General features: G+C 39.2%; 1 protein-coding gene across 4 annotated transcripts in view; it reads left to right on the top strand.

Moving 5' to 3' along the window:
* cacna1ha (calcium channel, voltage-dependent, T type, alpha 1H subunit a) overlaps positions 1 to 21873 on the top strand; it is a 294694-nt gene that overhangs the window by 100367 nt on the left and 172454 nt on the right. For all 4 annotated transcript variants that reach the window (XM_043711241.1, XM_043711238.1, XM_043711240.1 and 1 more), the window contains exons 6-8: positions 3768 to 3860; positions 7396 to 8182; positions 16649 to 17040. In XM_043711241.1, coding sequence (XP_043567176.1) covers positions 3768 to 3860; positions 7396 to 8182; positions 16649 to 17040 — 1272 coding nt within the window. The remainder of the gene's footprint in view (positions 1 to 3767; positions 3861 to 7395; positions 8183 to 16648; positions 17041 to 21873) is intronic.

The raw sequence follows: 21873 nt of genomic DNA, 5'->3' as shown, positions 1-21873 counted from the left end.
GCCTATCACCCTCACCTTAACCTCCTTCCACCTATCGTATTCCCAACGTCCCTCCCCCAAGTCCCTCCTCCCTACCTTTTATCTTAGCCTGCTTGGCACACCCTCCTCATTCCTGAAGATGGGCTTAAGCCCGAAACGTCGATTCTCCTGTTCCTTTGATGCTGCCTGACCTGCTGCGCTTTTCCAGCAACACATTTTTAAGCTCTGATCTCCGGCATCTGCAATCCTCACTTTCTCCAAGAAGTAGTGGTGTTGGTTATGGATGTAACAGCCTCTTTACATTGAATAACATAATGCATGGCAATGTTTCTTTTATATTTGCTGCCTTGAAAATTATACTAGCTCAGTTGTGATCAGTAGGTATCAATCTGCCTATGGCACAAATTTCAAGGTATGCTTGACTACTTAAAATCTGCTGCATGTTCTTTGTTTGATAATGTGACTGTGAAACTTGCTTGGCCAATGTGGTGTTGCTTTTCTGCAGGTATGCCACCTATTCAGTTACAGACTTTGTTTGTGGACAGACAAGTGTTATAGAATTTAACATTCTTCATTTGGAAAATTCTTCACAACACCTTGGAAGCTGTTTGCAACAGTGTGTGAAATTGCACATGCATAGATGGCTCTAGACCACCAGCTCAAATGTGTTATAAACAGACCTGCCATTTTAGTGTGATGGCTGTAATTTTGTTTCTAAATTGGGCATCCACTCCATGCACACACTTCTGCTGCAGGCTAGATGGGCTGCCATTTTGGCATGGACCAAACAAGAGGCATCCTTTATCCATTTTTGAAACAGGTTCTAGGCCATTAACATATACCAGTACTAACTCCTTTTGCTCCTTCTTGCAACTTAAACTTGTGCCTGAAGTATCCAGCATCAATGCTGATTGTTTTCCTGAAAATCAACACTAAGAAGTGCAGAACTAAAAAATAATTAATACTCACTTAAGTCACTGCCACTCCCAATATCTCCAATTTCACATTTCACTCTGACATCCAGGCCCTGTGACCTATACCCAGCTCTGACCTTTTAAACTCCCCTTCATTGCATTGTGAAGTCCAGCCAACTATACTGCACACCCCAGTGGCCTTACCCAATCACTTGACTGCATGTTGGCAGTTGAGTGTCTTTGCTTTGAGCTTTCTACATGACAAGGAAACCTGAGACCCAAAATCTCAACCTCCTGAAACTCTCCCCTTTGAGAATGGGCTGTTAGAACTGTGCACATGTGGTTCTCAGATGTATTACTGCAGTTCTAGGCCATGCAGTATTGACAGATTTATGTTATCTGTTCTAAATCTCATAATTCTGCTTTGTGTCCCCCAAAGAACATATGTGCACTATACCAAACAATCAAGCTAGAAGATAAGAGTTTAATGTAAAAAAACAATTCATTAGTGGACAATTTTACAATTAATATGTCCAATTTGTAGATGCTTCTGATTTGCTCTCAACTGTCTGTCAATGAGCAATAGATGGTAACAATTTGTTCTTTATGAGGTTTCCCTGTGGGAATACTCCTGTACATTGTTCTTATGGAAGAACCAGAGAAGGATGGCAGTGGAGTTCAACTGATGAGGTATCATAGGAAGAGGTTCAGTCCCTTTGTATGTTACGTGATAATGTTATCAGGCTTCTTCTAATGTCTTAAGATTGCCAGTTATGGTTAAATGTCTTCCTCAGGTTTTCATCACATGCTCTACCCCCATGCTTCAGCCATTACTTAGCCACTATGTCTATTTTTGTGATCCACTGCCTTCCAATAGCAATTAGAAAGCAAAAAGTCTCATTATCCTGATTCACAGTTTACCAAATAGACTATTTTCCCATTGTTCTGTATATGGGAAACAGAAACATTCAAAGATAATAACAAAAAACATATTTTCTTTATGCCTTGATCATTTCAGTTAAAGATCTTTAAAAAAAGTAAAATTAACAAAATGATAATTAGTCCTATTAAAAGTGAGTTTGGGGAATTAATGGAAAATAAGGAGACAGTAGATGAAATGAACAAATATTTTGCATCAGTTTTCTGTATAGAGGATATGAGTAACATCCCAGAAATAGCTGTAAGGCAGGAGGTTTATGAAAGGAAGAAAATTTCACTCGCCAGTAAATTGATAGAGCTGTTGGCTGACAAGTCTCTGGATCCTGATGGACTTCATTCTCAGGTCTTAAAAGAAGATATTTGAGATAGTTCATATTTGATTTAAAGTTTCCAAAATACCCTAGATTTGGGAAAGGTTCCATTAGTTTTGAAAAGATCAAATGCAACTCCTTTATTCAAAAGGCAGGGAGACAGAAAGCAGAAAATCTCAAACTAGTTAGCTTAACATCTGTCAAAGGAGAGGTCCTAGAAACTGTTATTAAATAGTTTGTGTAAGGCACAATTCAAGATAATTCAAAATAAGCTAGAGATCTGCCTAAAAAGCTGCAATTTACAAAAAAACTGTTGGTGGTGTCAGACTTGCAGCCATCCTCTTCCAGTTAGAATGTGTTTACTGTCTTTATGAAGATAACCACTGCAGAATCAAGAGATGAACTTGGAGAGATTAATTTCACTATTCTTCAGTTCAGTACCCTATAGAGCGTAAACCAAGTTGGTATTACTCATTGTAGCACTAATGTCACTGGACTAGTAACTCAGGACTCCAGGTTAATCTCCTGGAGACATGGGCTCAAATCTCACTATGGTATTTGGTGAAATTTGAACTGAATAAAAATCTGAAACAATAAAGTAGCCCATGGTTGATCATGTAACCATTGTCAATTGTTAAAACCCACCTGCTTCATTCATGTCTTTTTAAATCTGCCATTCTTACCTAGTCTTGTCTATATGTGACTCACTTGAATTAAAGATGGCATTTTTTATTGTTATTTAATCTATTTTTCTAATCAACCTGTTCAGAGATGTTACTATACACCTCTGGAACAGATGGGACTTGAACCTGGATATCCCCATCCAGGGTTAGGGACACTACCACTGTGCCACAAGAGGGTCATCTCCAGGAATGGGCAATAAATGCTGATGCTAGCCAGAGACACCTGCATCCCATGAATGAACAATAATTAGCAAATGGTTAAATGAATGTCTGGCCATAAATACAGGGTAAAAACAAGGACTGCAGATGCTGGAAACCAGAGTCTAGATTAGAGTGGTGCTGGAAAAACACAGCAGGTCAGGCAGCATCCTTTCTCCCCACCCCCACCCCCCTCTCATTTATCTCTCCACTCTGCAGGCACCCTGCCTCTATTCCTGATGAAGGGCTTTTGCCCGAAACATCGATTTTCCTGCTCCTTGGATGCTGCCTGACCTGCTGTGCTTTTCCAGTACCACTGTAACCTGGCCATAAATACAATCAGGCCTGTGCAGAACCCTCTCTTAAACAATATGGTGAAAATTATCACCTGACAGTAGCCTAAACAAAGTTTTGGCTGGCTGGAACCTAAACTATTACTACTGAACCCAGACTAAAAATGCCCTATTTATAAAAAAAAGATGAGAAATGTAGATTACATTTTTAGATGATTTCATTTATATGTAAGTTTTCAAAGTTAAGGTGAAAAATTGTGAGTATGCTCATTTAGTAAAATCAGTTGCAACTTTGAGTGAAGACAGAGATGTTTATTTGCCCAATACTTAAAATCCTTAGGTGTTATTTAATAGGAAAATACATTGGAATATACATCTTGAAATTACTTTTCAGTTATTACCATTCAAAATAAATTATAAAAATGTAATGTTTCTTTTCTTTCTCCCCAGGTTATTACCCTGGAAGGATGGGTAGACATCATGTATTATGTTATGGATGCACATTCTTTTTACAATTTTATATATTTTATACTGCTTATAATAGTAAGTATGTGCATTTTAAGAGCTTAAAAGTCAATGTTTCCTTTAATAGTGAATATCTCCACTATATGCATTTATTAAAATATTACTTATTGGGATGGGTTTTCAAATTACGCTAAGGACTAGAAAATTTAGATAATTTTTATAGCATGTGGATAAAAGATAAAACAAACTTGTTTGTTTTAATAGATAAATCAATTAGAGGTTTTATTTGATTTATGAACAATATGGACAGAAATGTATCACGAATATAGAATCATAGTAGTAGTAGTAGCTACAAATATAGTAGTGCATGGTCTACATTGTTTTGCACCTTATTCACTCACCAGTTCAGAGATATGTACTTCAGTAGAGCAGGTATGCCACTATGAGGAAGCACATGAGTAATTCAGAGCACTGCTGAACACTAGCGGAATCAGTTGGAATAGAAGGACCAGAGAATCTTTGCTCAAGGATGGTGCATCTTTCTGCCTAGCTGTTAAGGTCAGGCCCAAATTTCAAGAGAAGAATACATTTTAATGCTGATAAATTGTTGGGCTTATTGGAGATTTACCAGTAACATGGAGGAGTCCTGTGGTCATGTGAATGAAATGCTAAGTTCCATCAATGCTAACTTACAGACAGCCTTGACTAGAATTTGAGTGGTGTCTGCAATGCTCTGCTTAAGCAGCTGCTATTCAGGCCTTATCCTGCAGCATTGGGCATGATAATTTGATGAGCTTGCCAGGTAATGACAATGTCATTGATGCCACAAAGGCTGTGCAGCTGTAGATTCAAATGAATGGTGATTATGGAGGCTTCAAGTATAATCTGAATAGAAGTCAGTTTGGCAAAGATGTTTTTCTCTCTTTTGTAGCAGAGGTTCCATTCTACTCCCCCACCATAACTCACTATGACAATCCCAAGAATCAAAACCAGGTTAGGCAAAGCAATTCTCAGAGTGGGAGATCATTCACAACCTGTAGAAAGACCATCTGTGATCCATGAATAAAAAGATCAGGGACCAAAAGCATGAACTTGGCTCTCTTGGCAGTAGGAATTCACTTAGAAAAAGGCTTGTTGCTGCCCTCATGGACCTCCCCAGCTGTCCATCGTCCTTCTCACCTGTCCATCGTCCTTCCCACCTATTCACTCCAATCTTTTACCATCACCCCCCACCTGCATCTATCTATCACCTTCCAAGCTACTCCCCCTCCCCCTTCCCCAATTCCTGATGAGCTTGTGCCCAGGGCGTTGATTCTCGTGCTCCTCAGATGCTGCCTGACCTGCTGTGCTTTTCTAGAGCTGCACTTTTCAACTCCTTTCATTGTAGGCCTCTTAAACTTGTTTTCTGTCCAGAACCTTTGATTAAGCCATTCTGTAGCCTCATTGACATGATGCAATTGCAAATTGTGACAAGTTGGTAAATATGGACAAGAGAATTTATAGCTGGAATATAAAATGAGGACCATGTATACTTGATAAAAATATGACCTCCAAATGTACATTGACATAGGAGATTGACCAGTATTGATCCATCAAAATATGGCCTTGCTGCATCAATCAAAAAAGTTAATTTTGGTCTTACACTTGTGCGTTATCAGTATAAATGTGTTAATCTGTAAAACTCTGTAAATAGCAACCTCAGGAGATTGATTGTCCTATTGATGGAATGTAGAACAGTTAACTTCATGCTTTTCTCTAATTCAAATGAACACTGCTTGGCAGCATTTAAAAACTGATGGCAAATTAAAATGTGTTTTTGAGAGTATCCAAGAGTTTGATTGGGAATTGATTTTAGTTAGACATAAATCATTTAGAATGTTTTCAGATGGGGGAGTCTTGTGTTTGCATCTGTAAAAGCATCCGTACAATTCTGGTCTCTTTCCTATCGGAAAGATGTTGTGAAACTTGGAAGGGTTCAGAAAAGATTTACAAGGATGTTGCCAGGGTTGGAGGATTTGAGCTATAAGGAGAGACTGAACAGGCTGGGGCTGTTTTCCCTGGAGCATCGGAGGGTGAGAGGTGACCTTATAGAGGTTTACAAAATCATGAGGGGCATGGATAGGATAAATAGAGAAAGTGTTTTCCCTGGGGTGAGGGAGTCCAGAACTAGAGGGCATAGGTTTAGGGTGAGAGGGGAAAGATATAAAAGAAACCTAAAGGGCAACTTTTTCACACAGAGGGTGGTACGGGTATGGAATGAGCTGCCAGAGGATGTGGTGGAGGCTAGTACAATTGCAACATTTAAAAGGCATTTGGATGGGTATATGAATAGGAAGGGTTTGGAGGGATATGGGCCGGGTGCTGTCAGGTGGGACTAGATTGGGTTGAGATATCTGGTCGACATGGACGGGTTGGACCGAAGCGTCTGTTTCCATGCTGTACATCGCTATGACTCTATGAATTCTTGAAGAGGCAGATGCACCCTGGATGCCCTGTAAATGGGCAATACCACACTGTAGTGATAAGCATTTGATGGATTGTAGCACATATTTTTCCATGTCTCTTTGGCATGTTGAATGTCAATGAACAGAAAAACTAATTTGTATGTGTAGATAATGAAAAGAATATGAGTACATATTTGGTTTTTATTTCTATTCAACATGTGATAAAATTCTTGCACGATTGGGGTTTGGGGATGGCAAGGAACATTCCTGTCTTATAACCTGAAGAACAGACACTTTTTTTAGTAGTTGTTGAGGGTACATCTGTGCCTTTAAATATGCAGTCTTGCAATAAGATGTGAGAGGATCTATCACAATGAGTAGAGATTAATTTTAAGAGCAACATTCTGAAACAAGTAACTGTAACGCCAGTTTGAATGACCAGAGCCAAAATATCAGCTTGTGCCCTAAAGACAGCATTGGTGCCCCCTAGGATGGACAGCACCTGAAAGCAGGGATGACAAATGTTTTTGAATAGCAATTGGTCCCCCCTCTGTGCTTAGCTAGGTAATCTGCAGATGGAGGCAGCAGGCACTTGTCTCCAAGTAATTTACATTGCTTTACCATCTTTTTGTCTGGCCACCTGAAAAGCTAAACAGAAAATTAACATTTGATGTTATTCCATCACAGAAATAAGACAATAGATTAGCTTCAACTTTTGTGTTTGGTTACATCAGGAAAATTAACTCTCTGTAAAGTTCTTGCATTGGAAAAAATTATTTCCTTTTTAAAGTTTCTTTCCCAACCTATTGAAGAGAGAATTGTTTGAAAGGCAGTATCCCAGTTTTTGGACAATCCCATCTCCCACAAACATTAAGAAGTGTTAAGAGTTGATTTCTTTCGGTTATATTAATTTTAAAATATCACTTTAATATATTACTTCATACAATATTTATTATTAAGTACGATCACTGATAATGTGGAAACTGAGATATTAAGTCTCCCTTGAGTCTGAGATGAGTTATTTTCTTAATGCCTGCATTACAACAAAACAAGATAATTTAATGAACACAATTGGAATGATTGCCAGTGCAGAAGGATGAACGTTTTTGCTGTCTTTATGAATGTAAAATTGACGTTGTGTATTTATGTCCTTAAAAAAATTTCTTTAGGTCGGTTCATTCTTCATGATTAACTTGTGCCTGGTTGTCATAGCAACTCAGTTTTCAGAAACAAAGCAACGTGAAAACCAGTTAATGCAGGAGCAGCGAGCCCGCTTTCTTTCAAATGATAGCACAATTGCCAGTTTCTCAGAGCCTGGAAGCCTCTATGAAGAGCTCCTTAAATACATTTGCCACCTCTTTAGAAAAATGAAGCGGCGGACACTGCGCCTTTACAACATTTGGCAGAATAAACAACACAAAAAAGTCACCCCAAACAGTTCAAATGGTCAAGAGAGGAAATGGCAGAATAAAAGTCGTGTAAGGTCAATCCATCATTTAATTCATCACCATCATCATCATCATCATCATCATTACCATATCAGCAATGGTAATTCAAAGGCACAGCAAGGCAGTCCAGAACTTTGTGAAATGGAGATCAAATCGTTACGAGCTGGCAGTAAGCTTATGCTTCCTTCATCTGCACTAAACCATCAGAGTCCTTCTTCAGGTACTGAGTCCGTTCACAGTATTTACCATGCCGACTGCCACTTTGAAGGCCCACAAATGACATACAAGTCTTCCGCTACAACTAATGTTAAACTAATGACTGGCCTTACACATCATGGAGGCATGAACTATCCAACAATAGTTCCATCTGTGACTAGTAGAAGCAGCTGCACACCAAAACTAAAAGGCAACAGTAGCAGGAATACACTCATTACTGTGGGCAGAGGGAACCCAAACATGAACTTGGCAGATTCCTATGGCAAACTGCACCATTTTGTGGGAGAACAGGGTAAGAAATATCACTGTTATTTTGCAATGATACTTTAATAGTCTGTTCAAAATTAATTCTAATATGTTAAAAGCTGCTTGCAAATGCCACTTAATTTTACAAATGCACTGATATTTAAAATGCCTTAAACTGGAAAAATTAGAAGTTTAAGATTAACACATACTTCTGACTGGTTGTTAACTTGTGAGGGTGTTCCAAATGATGGATGGTTTTAGCAAACTTCAAGTTGCTTAGAATATATATAGTTTTAGTATATACCATTCTGGTTTTATGAATTTGGGTTATTATGTGTTTTGGATACAGGTTTGGTTAAAGATATGTAAGACCAGTGTGTTTTTTTATAATGATGACTACATTGAAGGATTAATAATTAGAATTCAGATCCTGACAATTTAAGTGATGATCAACAGTTTGCAACAGAATGGTCACTATACTGCAATAGTTTTGAACTACTTTTGGGCTAAATTTCTTAAGGCCTTGACTGCTTTACTAGCTGTGAATATTTTTACCACCAAGTCTAGCTATCATTTTCTAAAAATTAAACAAACAATCTGCAATTTACAAAACATCTCAAAACATATTGTACAAAATCTTTTTTACTGCAAAATCATTTCATTTATTAATTCAGAAAATTACTCAGTCTGTTTGCCCTTGGTAAACGAGAACACAAAACCAATACAAGGGTCCCTGATTTACGAGTATCCAACTTACAGATTTGAACTTACAAAAGTGATCCCATACAGGAGCATCATTTTAAATATCTGACAAAAGAACATTTCCTGTACTTACAAATGCCTACTTTTTATTGCCCTGCATGCTGTTCCAACTCACATACAAATTGACTTGTGAATGGACTCAAGAACAGAACCCATTTGCAACCCAGAGGCTTACTGTATTAGCATGCTCATAGCTTCCATTATGTGAGGTTAAATAATTGCTGGCTGGGAAACTGGGATTAACTTGTCACTAATCTAGATGGAGAGCTTTTGTAGCTGTCATAAAGTTCAAAAGAAGAAATACTAGAATTTCAAGTTCAGTGCTGGGTTTGGACTTGACTTGAATTACTAGTCCTGAAATAAATTACTAATCAAAAAACCAATCAAATCTGAAACAGACTGGACCATGTGTCAGGGTGGACAAGCCACAGCAATATTGACTCAGGAAAGACTTTGGTGCATCAGGGCAGAAGATCATGTTGTGGAATTGTTCAGAATTTGTAACATGAAAACAGACTCTCTATGTTGGGATTAGGACTATTAAATATATGGAGGACGTATTCCATGTGTGTAGTCTGTCCACATAATCCTTTTATTTCTCTTTCCTTCAATCATCAGTTTTTAAATGTTTACATTTTCCCTGTCACGGGTTGAAATTCTGGAACTCCTTTCTAACACAACTGTGGATGTCCCACACCCTAAAAACTGCAGCAATTCGGTAACCAGTTCACTGCCACCTCCTGGTGAGCTCAGTTGGCTTGACCGCTGGTTTTGTAATGCAGGTTAATGCAACAGTGGGATTCAATTCCTGCCCTAGCTGAGATTGCCACAAAGGATTCACCTTCTCAATCTCAACCTCTCACCTGAGGCATACTGACTCTCACATTAAACCACCACTTGTCATCTCCCTAATGAGAGAGCAACGCTATGGTCTGGTAATATGGTGACTTTGCCTCATGGACAATTAGGGATAAGCAATAAATGCAGTCACCCAATCAGGATGTTCGTGTGCCATGAATGAAAATGCAAGTATTATGTAATTTTTAACTCTGCTAGTTTGTTCAACAGGCTTACAATTCTATGTGAATAAAAGTCTTTCCATTCCTTTGTCATATCATCTTACATTTAATCTTATACATCTCTTAGACTGAGAGTCCAAAGTAATCTGTTTTCATTTTCTCATCGTTTTAGACATGGGGAAAGTGAGGACTGCAGATGCTGGAGATCAGAGTCGAGAGTGTGGTGCTGGAAAAGCACAGCAGGTCAGGCAGCATCCGAGGAGCAGGAAAATTGACATTTCATGCATAAGCCCTTCATTAGGAATGAGAAGGGCTGATGAAGGGCTTGTGCCCGAAATGTCAATTCTCCTGCTCCTCGGATGCTGTGCTTTTCCAGCACCATATTCTCGACCATCATCATTTTAAATATGTCAGTCAATGATTCTTGAATCTCCAAAGGCTAAAGGTTGTGTATATTGATTGATGTATCTCCCAGAAAATGTGAGAATTAACTACCTTTAGAATGTTCCATGCCTGATAGACCCCAGAATTACAGAACGGTTACACTGCATAAGGAGGCTGTTCGCTCATCACATCTGCATAGGCTTACTGGATGAGCATTTGACTTAGTGCCATTCTCCTGCCTCCACCACATTTCCAGACAGTGTGGTCCAGATCCTAACTCTTTGCTTTCTGAGAAACTTTTTCTGACATCACGTTTGCTCATTTTGCAATTATCTTAGTGTCCATGCTCTCGCATTCTTGATCCTTTTATGAGAGGTTGATTTTGAAAACCTCTATCAGACATCCTCTTAGCCCTCTCTTCAAGGAGAAGAGTGCCAACTTCTCCAATATTATCTTCAGAACTGAAGTTTTTCATCCCTGAACCAATCACGTAAACCTCTTCCACTTTCCCTGCATTGCGTTCATATCCTTCAAAAATGTGGTAGCCAAAACTGAAGTCTAATTGGTACCTTATACAGTTCAGTATAACTCCTGCTCTTGTATCTGAACCACTATTGACCAAGCCTAGAATGCTGTATGCTTTTTAACTACTCACTATACCTGTCCTGCCATATTTAGTTTTTTACTATCCTCCTCAAAGTTTGCAAGGTTTCCAGGTTTTGTGTATCATTTGAAATTATGCCCTGCACACCAGGTTCTAGATCATTAAAATTACCAAAAAGCATTGACCCCCCATTAGTTTTCACTACAAACCTTCCTCCAGCTTGAAAAGTATTCATTAACCATTACTCTGTTTCCTGTCACTCTTGCCAATTTTGCATCCTTGTTGCTACAGTCCCATTTATTCCTTACGTTCAACTTTTTCTCCCAAGTCTGTTTTGTGGCACTGCATTGAACATCTTTGGACGTCCACGTACATCACATCAACAGCATTACCTCATCATCTCTCACTTCAAAAAGCTCCAGCAAGTTAGGTAAACATTACTTTCCCTTAAAGAAGCCATCGTAATCAACTCACATTTTCCACAAGACTGCATTCTGTGCCAAATAACTTTTTTCAAGAAGTTTTCGCACCACTTCAGTTAAATTAACTGGTCTTTAATTTCTGGGCTTGGTTTTACAAATTTTATTTTTAATAAAAGTGTTACATTTGCAATTGTCCAGTCCTGTGGAAGATTGAAAGCTTATTGCCAGTCCCACTACAATTCCACTCTCAATTCCTTCATTATTCTAGGATGCATCTGCATGCTTAGTTTTAGTGATTGCAAACTTGGAGATAAAACATTTAGTTCCATCATCTAAAGCATTAATATATATTGTGAATAGCTGGGGGACAGCAGTTGGTGACTGACACTTGGATAAAGATCTACTCTTACTTCCTGTCTGCAAATCAGTTCTCTGTCGATGTGGTACACTACCTCCAATGCACTTTAGTTTTTGCGTGCTATGTGAGACCTTATCAAAAGCTTTCTGTAAATGCCTGTATCCTATTCAAAATTAGAATGAGTCCTGTTTAACAATTGGACCAACCATTCCTTTTGTGCTAGAAATGCTTAAGAGCTCACACTCTGTTCGATTTGATTGAAGTAATGGAACTGTGATCTTCATGACTTACCAAAACTTCAATATCCTTTTGGGGCTAAACTTCAAACAAAGATGCCAAGATTTCAGAGCTATTGATATTTAACAGCAGGGTAGAGGTATTCAGGTTCCCAGCCCATAAGACCATAAGACATTGGAGCAAAAATTAGGCCATTCAGCCCATTAAGTCTGCTCCGTCATTCAATCATGGCTGGTAAGTTCTTCAACCCCATTCTCCAGCTTTCTCCTCGTAACCCTTGATCCCCTTGATACTCAAGAATCTATCTATTTCACTCTTAAATATACTCAATGACCTGGCCTCCATAGCCTTCTGTGACATAGAATTCCATAGATTCACCATTCTCTGCTGAAGAAGTTTCTCCTTATCTCCATTCTAAAAGATCTTCCCTTTACCGTAAGGCTGTGCCTTCAGGTCCTAGTCTCTCTTATGGAAACAGAAACACCTTCCCAGCATCTGTCCAGGCCATTCAGTATTCTGTATGTTTCAATTAGACCCCCCCCATCCTTCTTCGTTCCATAAAGTATAGACCTAGAATCCTCGTATGTTAAGCTTTTCATTTCTGAGACCGTTCTCAAGAACCTTCTCTGAACACACTCCAAGGCCAGTAGATCCTTCCTGAGATATGGGACCCAAGACTGTGCACAATACTCCAAATGTGGTCTGACCAGAGCCTTATAGAGCCTCAGAAGTACATCCCTGCTCTTATATTCAGTCCTCTCAAAATAAATGCCATAATTGCATTTGCCTTCCTAAATACTGATTCAACCTGCAAGTTTACCTTGAGAGAATCCTAGACTAGAACTCCCAAGTCCTTTGCACTTCAGACTTCTGAATTTTCTCCCCATTTAGAAAATAGTCTATTCCTCTATTCTTCCTACCAAAGTGTGTGATCTCACACTTTCCCATGTTGTGCTCCATTTGCTACTTCTTTGCACACTCTCCTAACCTGTCCAAATCCTTCTGTAGCCTTCCCACCTCCACAATGCTACCTGTCCTTCTACCTATCTTTGTATCGTCTGAAAACTTAGACAGAAAGCCCTGAGTTCCTTCATCTAGATTGTTAATGTATAAAGTGAAAAGTGGTGGCCCAGCACTGAGCCTTGCGAAACACCTCTTGTCACCGGCTGCCATCCTGAGAAGGACCCTTTTATTGCCACTCTGTGCTTTCTGCCAGCCAGCCAAACTCCTATCCATGCTAGCACCTTGCCTCTAATACCATGGGCTCTTATCTTATTCAGTAGCCTCCTGTGTGGCACCTTGTCAAAAATCTTCTTGAAGTTCAGATAGATAACATATATTGGCTCTCCTTGGTCTAATCTGCTGGTTACTTCCTCAAAGAATTCGAGAAAATTTGTCAGGCATGACCTCCCCTTGATGAAACTATGCTGACTTTGCCCTATTTTACCATACACTACCAAGTATTCAGCAATCTCATCCTTCACAATGGATTCCAGGATCTTACCCATGACCAAGATTAGGCTAATCAGTCTGTGATTTTCCATCTTTTGCCATACTCACTTTTTAAACAGAGGTGTCACGTTAGCAATTTTCCAGTCCTCTGGAACTCTTCCTGATTCTAGTAATTCTCGCCCATCTGATGCCTCTTACATATGAACCGCAACTTTTTTTTTAAATTTTATTTTTCTTCGTTTAAGTTGTGAATCGAATTAACCTTTCCTTCTTTCTGCGGCTATGGTTGTGAAGAGATTTGCGGGGAAGTGTTGAGCGCCAGATCCAGTCCTTCCTTGTGGCCAAGGTGGTCACAGCTTAAACAACTGTTCCAGTGTCAATGAATTGGGGTACATTCTTTCCTTCTGATGTTTTGGCGGTGTCTGCAATGCCGACAGAGTGAGTGATCTCTTGGTCCTCGGGAGTTAATTTGGATGCTCAGTCGATTCTTGGAAGTTAAGATGGAAATCCTGGTCCTTAAGAATTGGGACAATCTCTTGGCTATGATGGTGGCTGGAATATTGGCAGCAATGAGGCGGCTATGGCAGAGGAAACATCTGGGTTCAGTCAGCGGTGGTTCAGACTGCTTCAGCATGCTTCCTCCTTGGTGTTGCGGCCTCAGAGACTGCTTTGGCAGTTGCGTGGTGTAGCAGAATCCCATAGTCACTTAGGAAATCAAGATGCTGTGTATGGAACAAAAAATGAAATTTGTCCTAATTTTGTATGATTTATTCATTTTTCTAATTTGTGTTATTGGAATGGCACTGACTTATGGTGACTTACATGCATTTTACTATATTTTCATAAATACATATAACAATAACTAACTATTATTACTATTAAGTGAAATAAATTGGAGTCCTCCTGTTCATTCCTAGGATTTATACTCCGAACTAAGATGTCATTTTAATAGTAACCTCTCACACTATAGTCATATCTGCAAAACCAATCGTAAGGTTATTTTTAAAGAACGTTAGGAGGTTTGTTATGAGATTTATTTTTTCTGATTATTAGAATTCTCTAATCTTTTTAAACCATTTGCATGGGGAAATGACTAATTGGACTAATTTTATGTCTCTAACTTCTGACTCAGTATCTGTTGTTTAATTAATAACTTACCACCTTGCTTCAGGTTGTTGCTAAACACATGACAAGTTTATTTATACCACATTCCCAGCATCAAGAAGATCAGGCTGGATCAACACTTGGAACAGTTATTAAATCAGTCTGTATTAACATAATGTCAAAGTATTGTAATTAATTTGAAAATAGATGTATCGACATGAATTTCAACACAAGATTTGAAAGTATAGATGTAAAGGCATAGGAAATAAAATGTAAATGTAAATTAATGTTGAAGGAGAGAATAGAAACAAAGTGAAAAAATGAATTCAAATTTTTTAAAACACTGTCTTGGAAAGCAGGACAGCTTTAACTATCATTTATAGAATGGAACCATGGTTAAAAAGGTCAAAGAAATAAGAAATTTGACTGTTTGCTGAAAGCCAATAACTGAGAAATCGTGTTAAGCCTAACTCCCTGAAGTAAACCAATTTTGCAATAGTCAACTATATTATTGCCCAGATTTGTAATCAATATTCATATATAGAAACAATTAGTTCTTCATTGGAACCACCCATTGGAAGCAATTTAAGATGATGTATAAAATGCTGGATCAATCTTAAATAGGTTGATTATGACCTGAAGGTGCACCTGTTTCCAGTGTTTTGAACTGAAGCCGTATTCAAGTTCTACTATCTTCCCATGAAAAATCAGTTGGGCCTTCACTGTGACTTTAGATTATTGACGTTTCTTCTTCCACAACCCATGATATGTTGCTTCTGAATTACCGTCACAAGGTGTGAATGTTCTGAAGTTAGACAATTTGGGGGAAAGAATGCTGCCCTACACTGTCTGTGAAATTTTAAACCTGCATATTTATGAATAGGTTTACAATCTTGACATGCATATGTGTAAATTAAATCTTCCAACTTTTATATATTTATTTTTTAAACCTTCCTTGCAATGGCCCTAGACATAAATGCTGTCTTCCATTGAGAAAACTGTTTAGTGTCATACTGCTTATACATACAAAACGATATGGTGAGATAGTCTACCTATGCTTAATTGTGGTGTGTATGTTTCATTTGGTCAATCAGTAGATGTGTGTAGGTATAAATCATCAATGTCTAGGAAAACAAGATTATGGAGTAGAGTGGTGCTGGAAAAGCACAGCAGTTCAGGCAGCATCCGAGGAGCAGGAAAATAGACAGTTTGGATGCTGTCTGAACTGCTGTGCTTTTCCAGCACCACTCTACTCCAGAATCTGGTTTCCAGCATCTGCAGTCATTGTTTTTATCTTGGAAAACAAGAACCTAACGTGGTCCAAATTTTACCAAATTCAATTCTGCAGTTAGTAAACCTAAACTAGGCTGACGAAATAAGATATTTGACCATTTATTGAAAATTACAATGGATAATTACTTTCTCCACAGCCAAAATTATGGTTTAATCTTTAGAAGGGCTAATGCCATTTTTTTTAACTAAAACAATGGGTTATGAGACCCAATGGCATCCTTTACCGCTTTTGCCTAATATAAGGTAGTCTTGTAAAGAAACGGTGGTTATATTGATTTTTTGTTTCTATCTTCCATAGTTAAAAAGTTCCCACATAACAATCAGAGATACAATAAAATCAAAAAAATGTTTTATTCTTGTTCACCACTATGGTTATTGTTATTCTAGCCACTTAGAAGGACTTGCTTAAATTTTCATCAATATTGACTTCTCTTTAATTGAACCCAAAGATAAAGGTAGATATAGTTTTAATATAAAAATGTTGACTTCATATTTTTAATTCAGCAGATTTAATAATTAAATGACTATTGAAACGTATCTTAAGGAATTTTAACGATTGCAATTTATGTTGATTTTGTTGCAGTATTTGATTAACCTTTGGCTTTTTTGCTTTGACATGTAAATGGAATCATAGTCAATCATACTTGCTCAATTAGTAATCTGAATTAGATATGTCATTACTCCATAATACTAAATGAATGCAAATAGCATTCATTAAATAAATCAATATCTCATGTCAAAAATAACAGTCTAAAAGAGTTGCAAGACCATCTTCAAAAATAAAAAATATTCTTATTGAGGTTTTAGGTAAGAGGTAGCCACAAATAATATATATTTGCTGCATCCTAATATCTTTGTTTGGATATCTTTGTTGAAGGAGTCTTTCAAGCTGCAAGCAAGTTGTCAGGACTCAATGTGTCATGTTCCACACCCAATGCACAGGCTGGTATTTTGACTTGTGACCTCCAGAACTGCCCTTATTGTGCTCATGCTTTGGAAAATCCAGACCTAGAGCTCAGCGATTCAGAAAGTTGTGACTCCGATGCTGATGGTGTGTACGAATTTACGCAAGACATCACTCAAGGTGACCAGAGAGATCAGAGACACAAGAACAAAAATAAACCAAAAGAAAAGAATAAATTAATCCTGCTATGTACACTAATCTCTGAAAAAATGAAAAGAATTGTCGGAAGTAAATACTTTAACCGTGGAATTATGATTGCCATTCTGATCAATACATTGAGTATGGGTATTGAATACCATGAACAGGTAAGTGTCAATAATTAATGTTTTTTTCTATCTGGTGACTGGAATTTCTTGTAAAAAAAATAATTTGCACCTAATGTTTTCTGACCTGGCTATGGCTTTGTAATATATTGCTTGACAGGCCTCAAAAGCTAATTGGACAAATGCAATCCATTTATTATTTGATTAAACATGATTTACAATTAAAGGTTAATTTATTGACGTACAGATACTGCTGAAACTTCACGATATGACATTTACAGTGAGCTGTGGAGCTAAGGTTTAAAATTAACTGTCTATATGAATATCACTGGTAGTCATGTATTGATTTAAGGCCTACTGATTTGCAACATGAGAGGAATTAGAATTTGTTGACACAAGTCTGTCATCATAAGCAGCCTACTTAAGAGCATAGGGAAAGGTTTGAAGTATGTATTCCTGATGAAGGGCTTTTGCCCGAAATGTCGATTTTGCTGCTCGTCGGATGCTGCCTGAATTGCTGTGCTCTTCCAGCACCACTGATCCAGAATCTGGTTTCCAGCATCTGCAGTCATTGTTTTTACCTCAAAGGTTTGAAGTAAAAACAGTCCTGCTTTACTGTCAGCTAAATGTATTATTTTATGAATGATGTTAACTGTTATGAGAATTGAGGAGGGTCACGGTGAAAAGAATACATTTGGACAATAATTCTTGAATGCTGTCGTCAATAAGATTTGGCAGCAGGCTTCAGCGAAATGAATTCCTATTGATAATACCTTGTAATCTGTAAGTCATTTGGGCTTTTGAATGACTATCAATCTTCATTACAAACTTAAGTTTCATAAAGCAGTTCCTATAAGGACTTCCTTTTATGGAGGTTTAGTCTGAGATGTACATTGAGATGTACAGCATGGAAACAGATCCTTCAGTCCAACTCGTCCATGATGATCAGACATCCTAAATTAATCTCGTCCCATTTACTAGTGTGTGGGCCATATCCCTGTAAACCCTTCCTATTCATGTACCCATTCAGATGCCTTTTAAATGTTGTAGTTGTACCATTGTCCATTACCTCCCTGGAAGCTTATTCCATATACACACCATCCTCTATATGAAAAAGTTGCCCCTTAGGTCTCTTTTAAATCTTTTCCTCTCTCACCTTAAATCTATGCCCTCTAGGTTTGGACTCCCTATCCTGGGGCAAAAGACCTTGGCTATTCACCCTATTCATGCCCCTCATGATTTTATAAATCTCTATAAGGTCACCCCTTAGCCTCCGATGCTCGGGGAAATTAGCCCCAGCCTATTCAGCCTCTCTCTATAGCTCAAAACCTCCAGCCCTGGCAACATCCTTGTATATCTTTTCTGAATACCTTCAACTTTCACAACATCTTTCTAATAGCAGGGAAACCAGAATTGAATGCAGTACTCCAAAAGTGGCCTAACTAATGTCCTGTACAGCCGCAACATGACCTCGCAGCACCTACGCACAATGCACTGACCAATAAAGGCAAGTGTACCAAATGTCTTTTTCATGACCCTGGGCTGAAAATGTGTTGCTGGAAAAGTGCAGCAGGTCAGGCAGCATCCAAGGAGCAGGAGAATCGATGTTTCGGGCATGAGCCCTTTTTCATGACCCTGTCTACCTGTGACTCCACTTTCAAGGAATTATGAATCTCCTTCGCTGTACACTACATCACCAAGTTTGGTGTCATCTGCAAACTTACTAACTATACCTCCTATATTCACATCCAAATCATTTATATTAATGACAGAAAGCAATGGACTCAGCACCGCTCCTTGCGCACACCACTGGTCACAGGCTTCTAGTCTGAAAAGCAACCCTCCACCATCACTCTCTGTCTTTTATCTTCAAGCGAATTTTGTATCTAAATGGCTAGCTCTTGTATTCCATGGGATCTAATCTTGCTAACCAGTTTATCATATGGAACCTTTTCAAACATCTTACTGAAGTCGCTATAGACAACATCCATCCCTCTGCTTTCATCCATCTTCTTTGTCAGTTTTTCAAAAAACTCAGTCAAGATTGACACAAATAGCACTTGCCCATGGTCAAGGAAAAGTTTGTGCTAGCAAGAGGTTATAAATAATGAATCCACTGTAGTTGAACTCAGAGGGCCTGTGGTGAGGCACAAAACCCTGAAGATGATACAGATTTAGAGGGGTCCATGGAATATAGGGAACATAGGAAATGTGGGGCTTGAGCAATATTCCTTGGCTCCCATTTTCCTTCTGTCATGATTTTCAAAATGTGCTTGAACACAACCGCATCATTCAATTTTGTCAGCAAACAATAACTGAACTTCAGTTCTCATAAGGATTCAAGAAAGGTCAGAGGTGCAACATGGATGAGGGTTGGTATGATGACTCAGTGTTAGCACTGCTGTCCCAAGGCGCCAGGGACCTGGGTTCGATTCCAGCCTTGGGTGACTGTGTGGAGTTTGCACTTTCTTCCTGTGTCTGCATGTGTTTCCACCTGATTCTCTGGTTTCCAAGGAGAAAGTGAGGACTGCAGGTGCTGTGGTTTCCTCCCACAGTTCAAAGATGTAGAGGTTAGGTGGATTAGCCATGGTAGTGGGGGGTAGGAAGATAGGAGAGGGGCTGGGTCTTGGTGGGATGCTGTTCAGAAGGCATGATGTACCAAATGGCCTCTTTCTGCACTATAAGAATCCATGATTCATTGTCGTTCCACTGCTCAACTGAGCCTGGATTTGATGTCCATGACCTCATCCAAGTCTTGGTCAGCATTATATAATAATGTGAAGCAAAAAGAATAACGATACACTTTAAGTTGAGTAGCTAATTTTTACATTGAAAAGAAGCTCTTTTGTCGTACAGGGAGAGTTGATAGATAACATTGTAGAAGTCTTCAGAAACTAAGTAATTCAGAATTCCTGGATTAAATGATGTAGTGTAGAACAGGAGATAAAAATGAATAGCAGCATCTTATGAGATTTGTGGCAGAATTGGATGACAAGTCCAGTGTGGCCTACATTAATGATGAGAGCAATTTGCACCATGTTTTAATGTTTGTGACAGGTGATGCAACAAGCTTCTCACTAGGCAGCAGCAATTGCCAATTAAGGGAAATTATTTCTTGTTAAACATCTCGTTGACAGCCCAACTTGCCTCATTAATGTACAGTTTTTTATCATAATAAATGTGCCAAACAAGTTGGATGTCAAGAATTCTCATTGTGGAAATCAGAGTGGATATCTGGTGCCTTCAGCTTGCCGTTTGTTCCAAAAGAGCTCCATGTTGGACACTGGGCATCAAAATATCAGGGTCGAGAGTGTGGTGCTGGAAAAGCACAGCAGGTCAGGCAGTATCTGAGAAGCAGTAGAATCGACGTTTCAGGCAAAAGCCCTTTATCAGGAATGAGGCCTCATTCCTGATGAAGGGCTTTTGTCTGAAATGTTGATTCTCCTGCTCTTCAGATGCTGTCTGACCTGCTGGGCTTTTCCAGTTCCACACTTTTGACTCTAATGTCCAGCATCTGCAGTCCTCATTTTCACCTATCAAAATCTCAGGATCCACTCCATGGGCGCCTTCACAAGTATCCCACAACCACAGATGCCAGCTTCTAAGACACATTTCCAATCCTCTTGCAGGATGATTCTGAACTTCAGTACTACATCTCAGTCTACACTGGCAGCTATCATAGTGATGCTGCAGCAAGGAGGCTATGCACTGAGGGACCAGTACCAAGCCCATGGTTTGGGCAAGACTGCATCTCTGAACTCTTTGCTCACTCTCATAGTGCTCTTCTGAGTTAAAGCATCCTGACCTTGCATTGCCATGTCTTGCCTTTGTGAGCATTCTTTCTCTCTCAGGCTGAGCTATCATGCTCATATTACTTCTGTTTTGCTATACTGTTTAGTGTGGACACAAAGCCAGGAAGCTTGTCATAGTTGTCAGCAAGCCTCAGTCAAGTTAAGGGCTTGGCCTTTACTCAGTGGGTCCTGACAAAGTAAGCTAAAGGCAGCCTCTGATACCAATCCACGACCTTGAACACGGTCAGTCCATGGTGGTCAGTGTCAGGATGCTGTCCAAATTAGGGATGAGGAGCCAAATGCCAGGCTGCCCACCACCCATCCTGAATCTTTTTGCCATACCTGTGGCTGTTTGCCTCCTGCAATGAGAGAGAGGCAGATATTTAGGGAGATGAAAGTTGGTGACACAGCTGTTACCTATCGTGCAGGTGGACTGCTGTCTTGAGCAAGTGGATAAGCAGTGCAGACAGCAATGTTCGTGGTGTTGGGAGTTGGGGTGGATTATGGGGTGAGTGAGGGAAAATGTTGAAGGAAAAGTGAGGGTGGTAGAATATACGCCTTGTTTGAAGTGTGTGTAGTATCAGAGAAAGCATGTGTGTGAAGTGGCAGAGGGAAGATAGTGGCACTTACACTGGCAGTGTGGAGAAAGTTATTGATCTCCTTCCTTCCCAGCTATTCATTCCTTCAGGTGCCTGAGACTGCTCCAACCTGTGTGGCAACAGTGGGCCAGACTGGCATAGTTTGGTGTTGTGACCTCCACTATTGGTCTGGAGAAGAGAAAGTCTTGCCTTTGCATCACCCTTCCAGCAGGTGGACCTTCATTTTCCTTCCTGCAAAGCAGAATGCTGATTTACCCCATCTGTCACGAACAGGGCAAATACCAGGAACCTGGCAAGGCAGTATCAGACTGACCGTGTTTGTTTGGGTGTACAACTGGCCTTTAAAATGGCATAGGTGCAAGAAGTGTTGGTTAGTACCAGCATATCCTGGCACTGATGAGTTCTGTGGTAAGATGGGGCAAGAATCAGATATTGGGATGCCAAAGGGTGGGATAGAGGTAATGAGGTGAGTTTGTTAAGATACG

The sequence above is a fragment of the Chiloscyllium plagiosum genome, chromosome 21 (genome assembly GCF_004010195.1).
Source record: "Chiloscyllium plagiosum isolate BGI_BamShark_2017 chromosome 21, ASM401019v2, whole genome shotgun sequence".
NCBI lineage: Eukaryota > Metazoa > Chordata > Chondrichthyes > Orectolobiformes > Hemiscylliidae > Chiloscyllium > Chiloscyllium plagiosum.
This window is presented reverse-complemented; position numbering and strand designations above follow the sequence as displayed.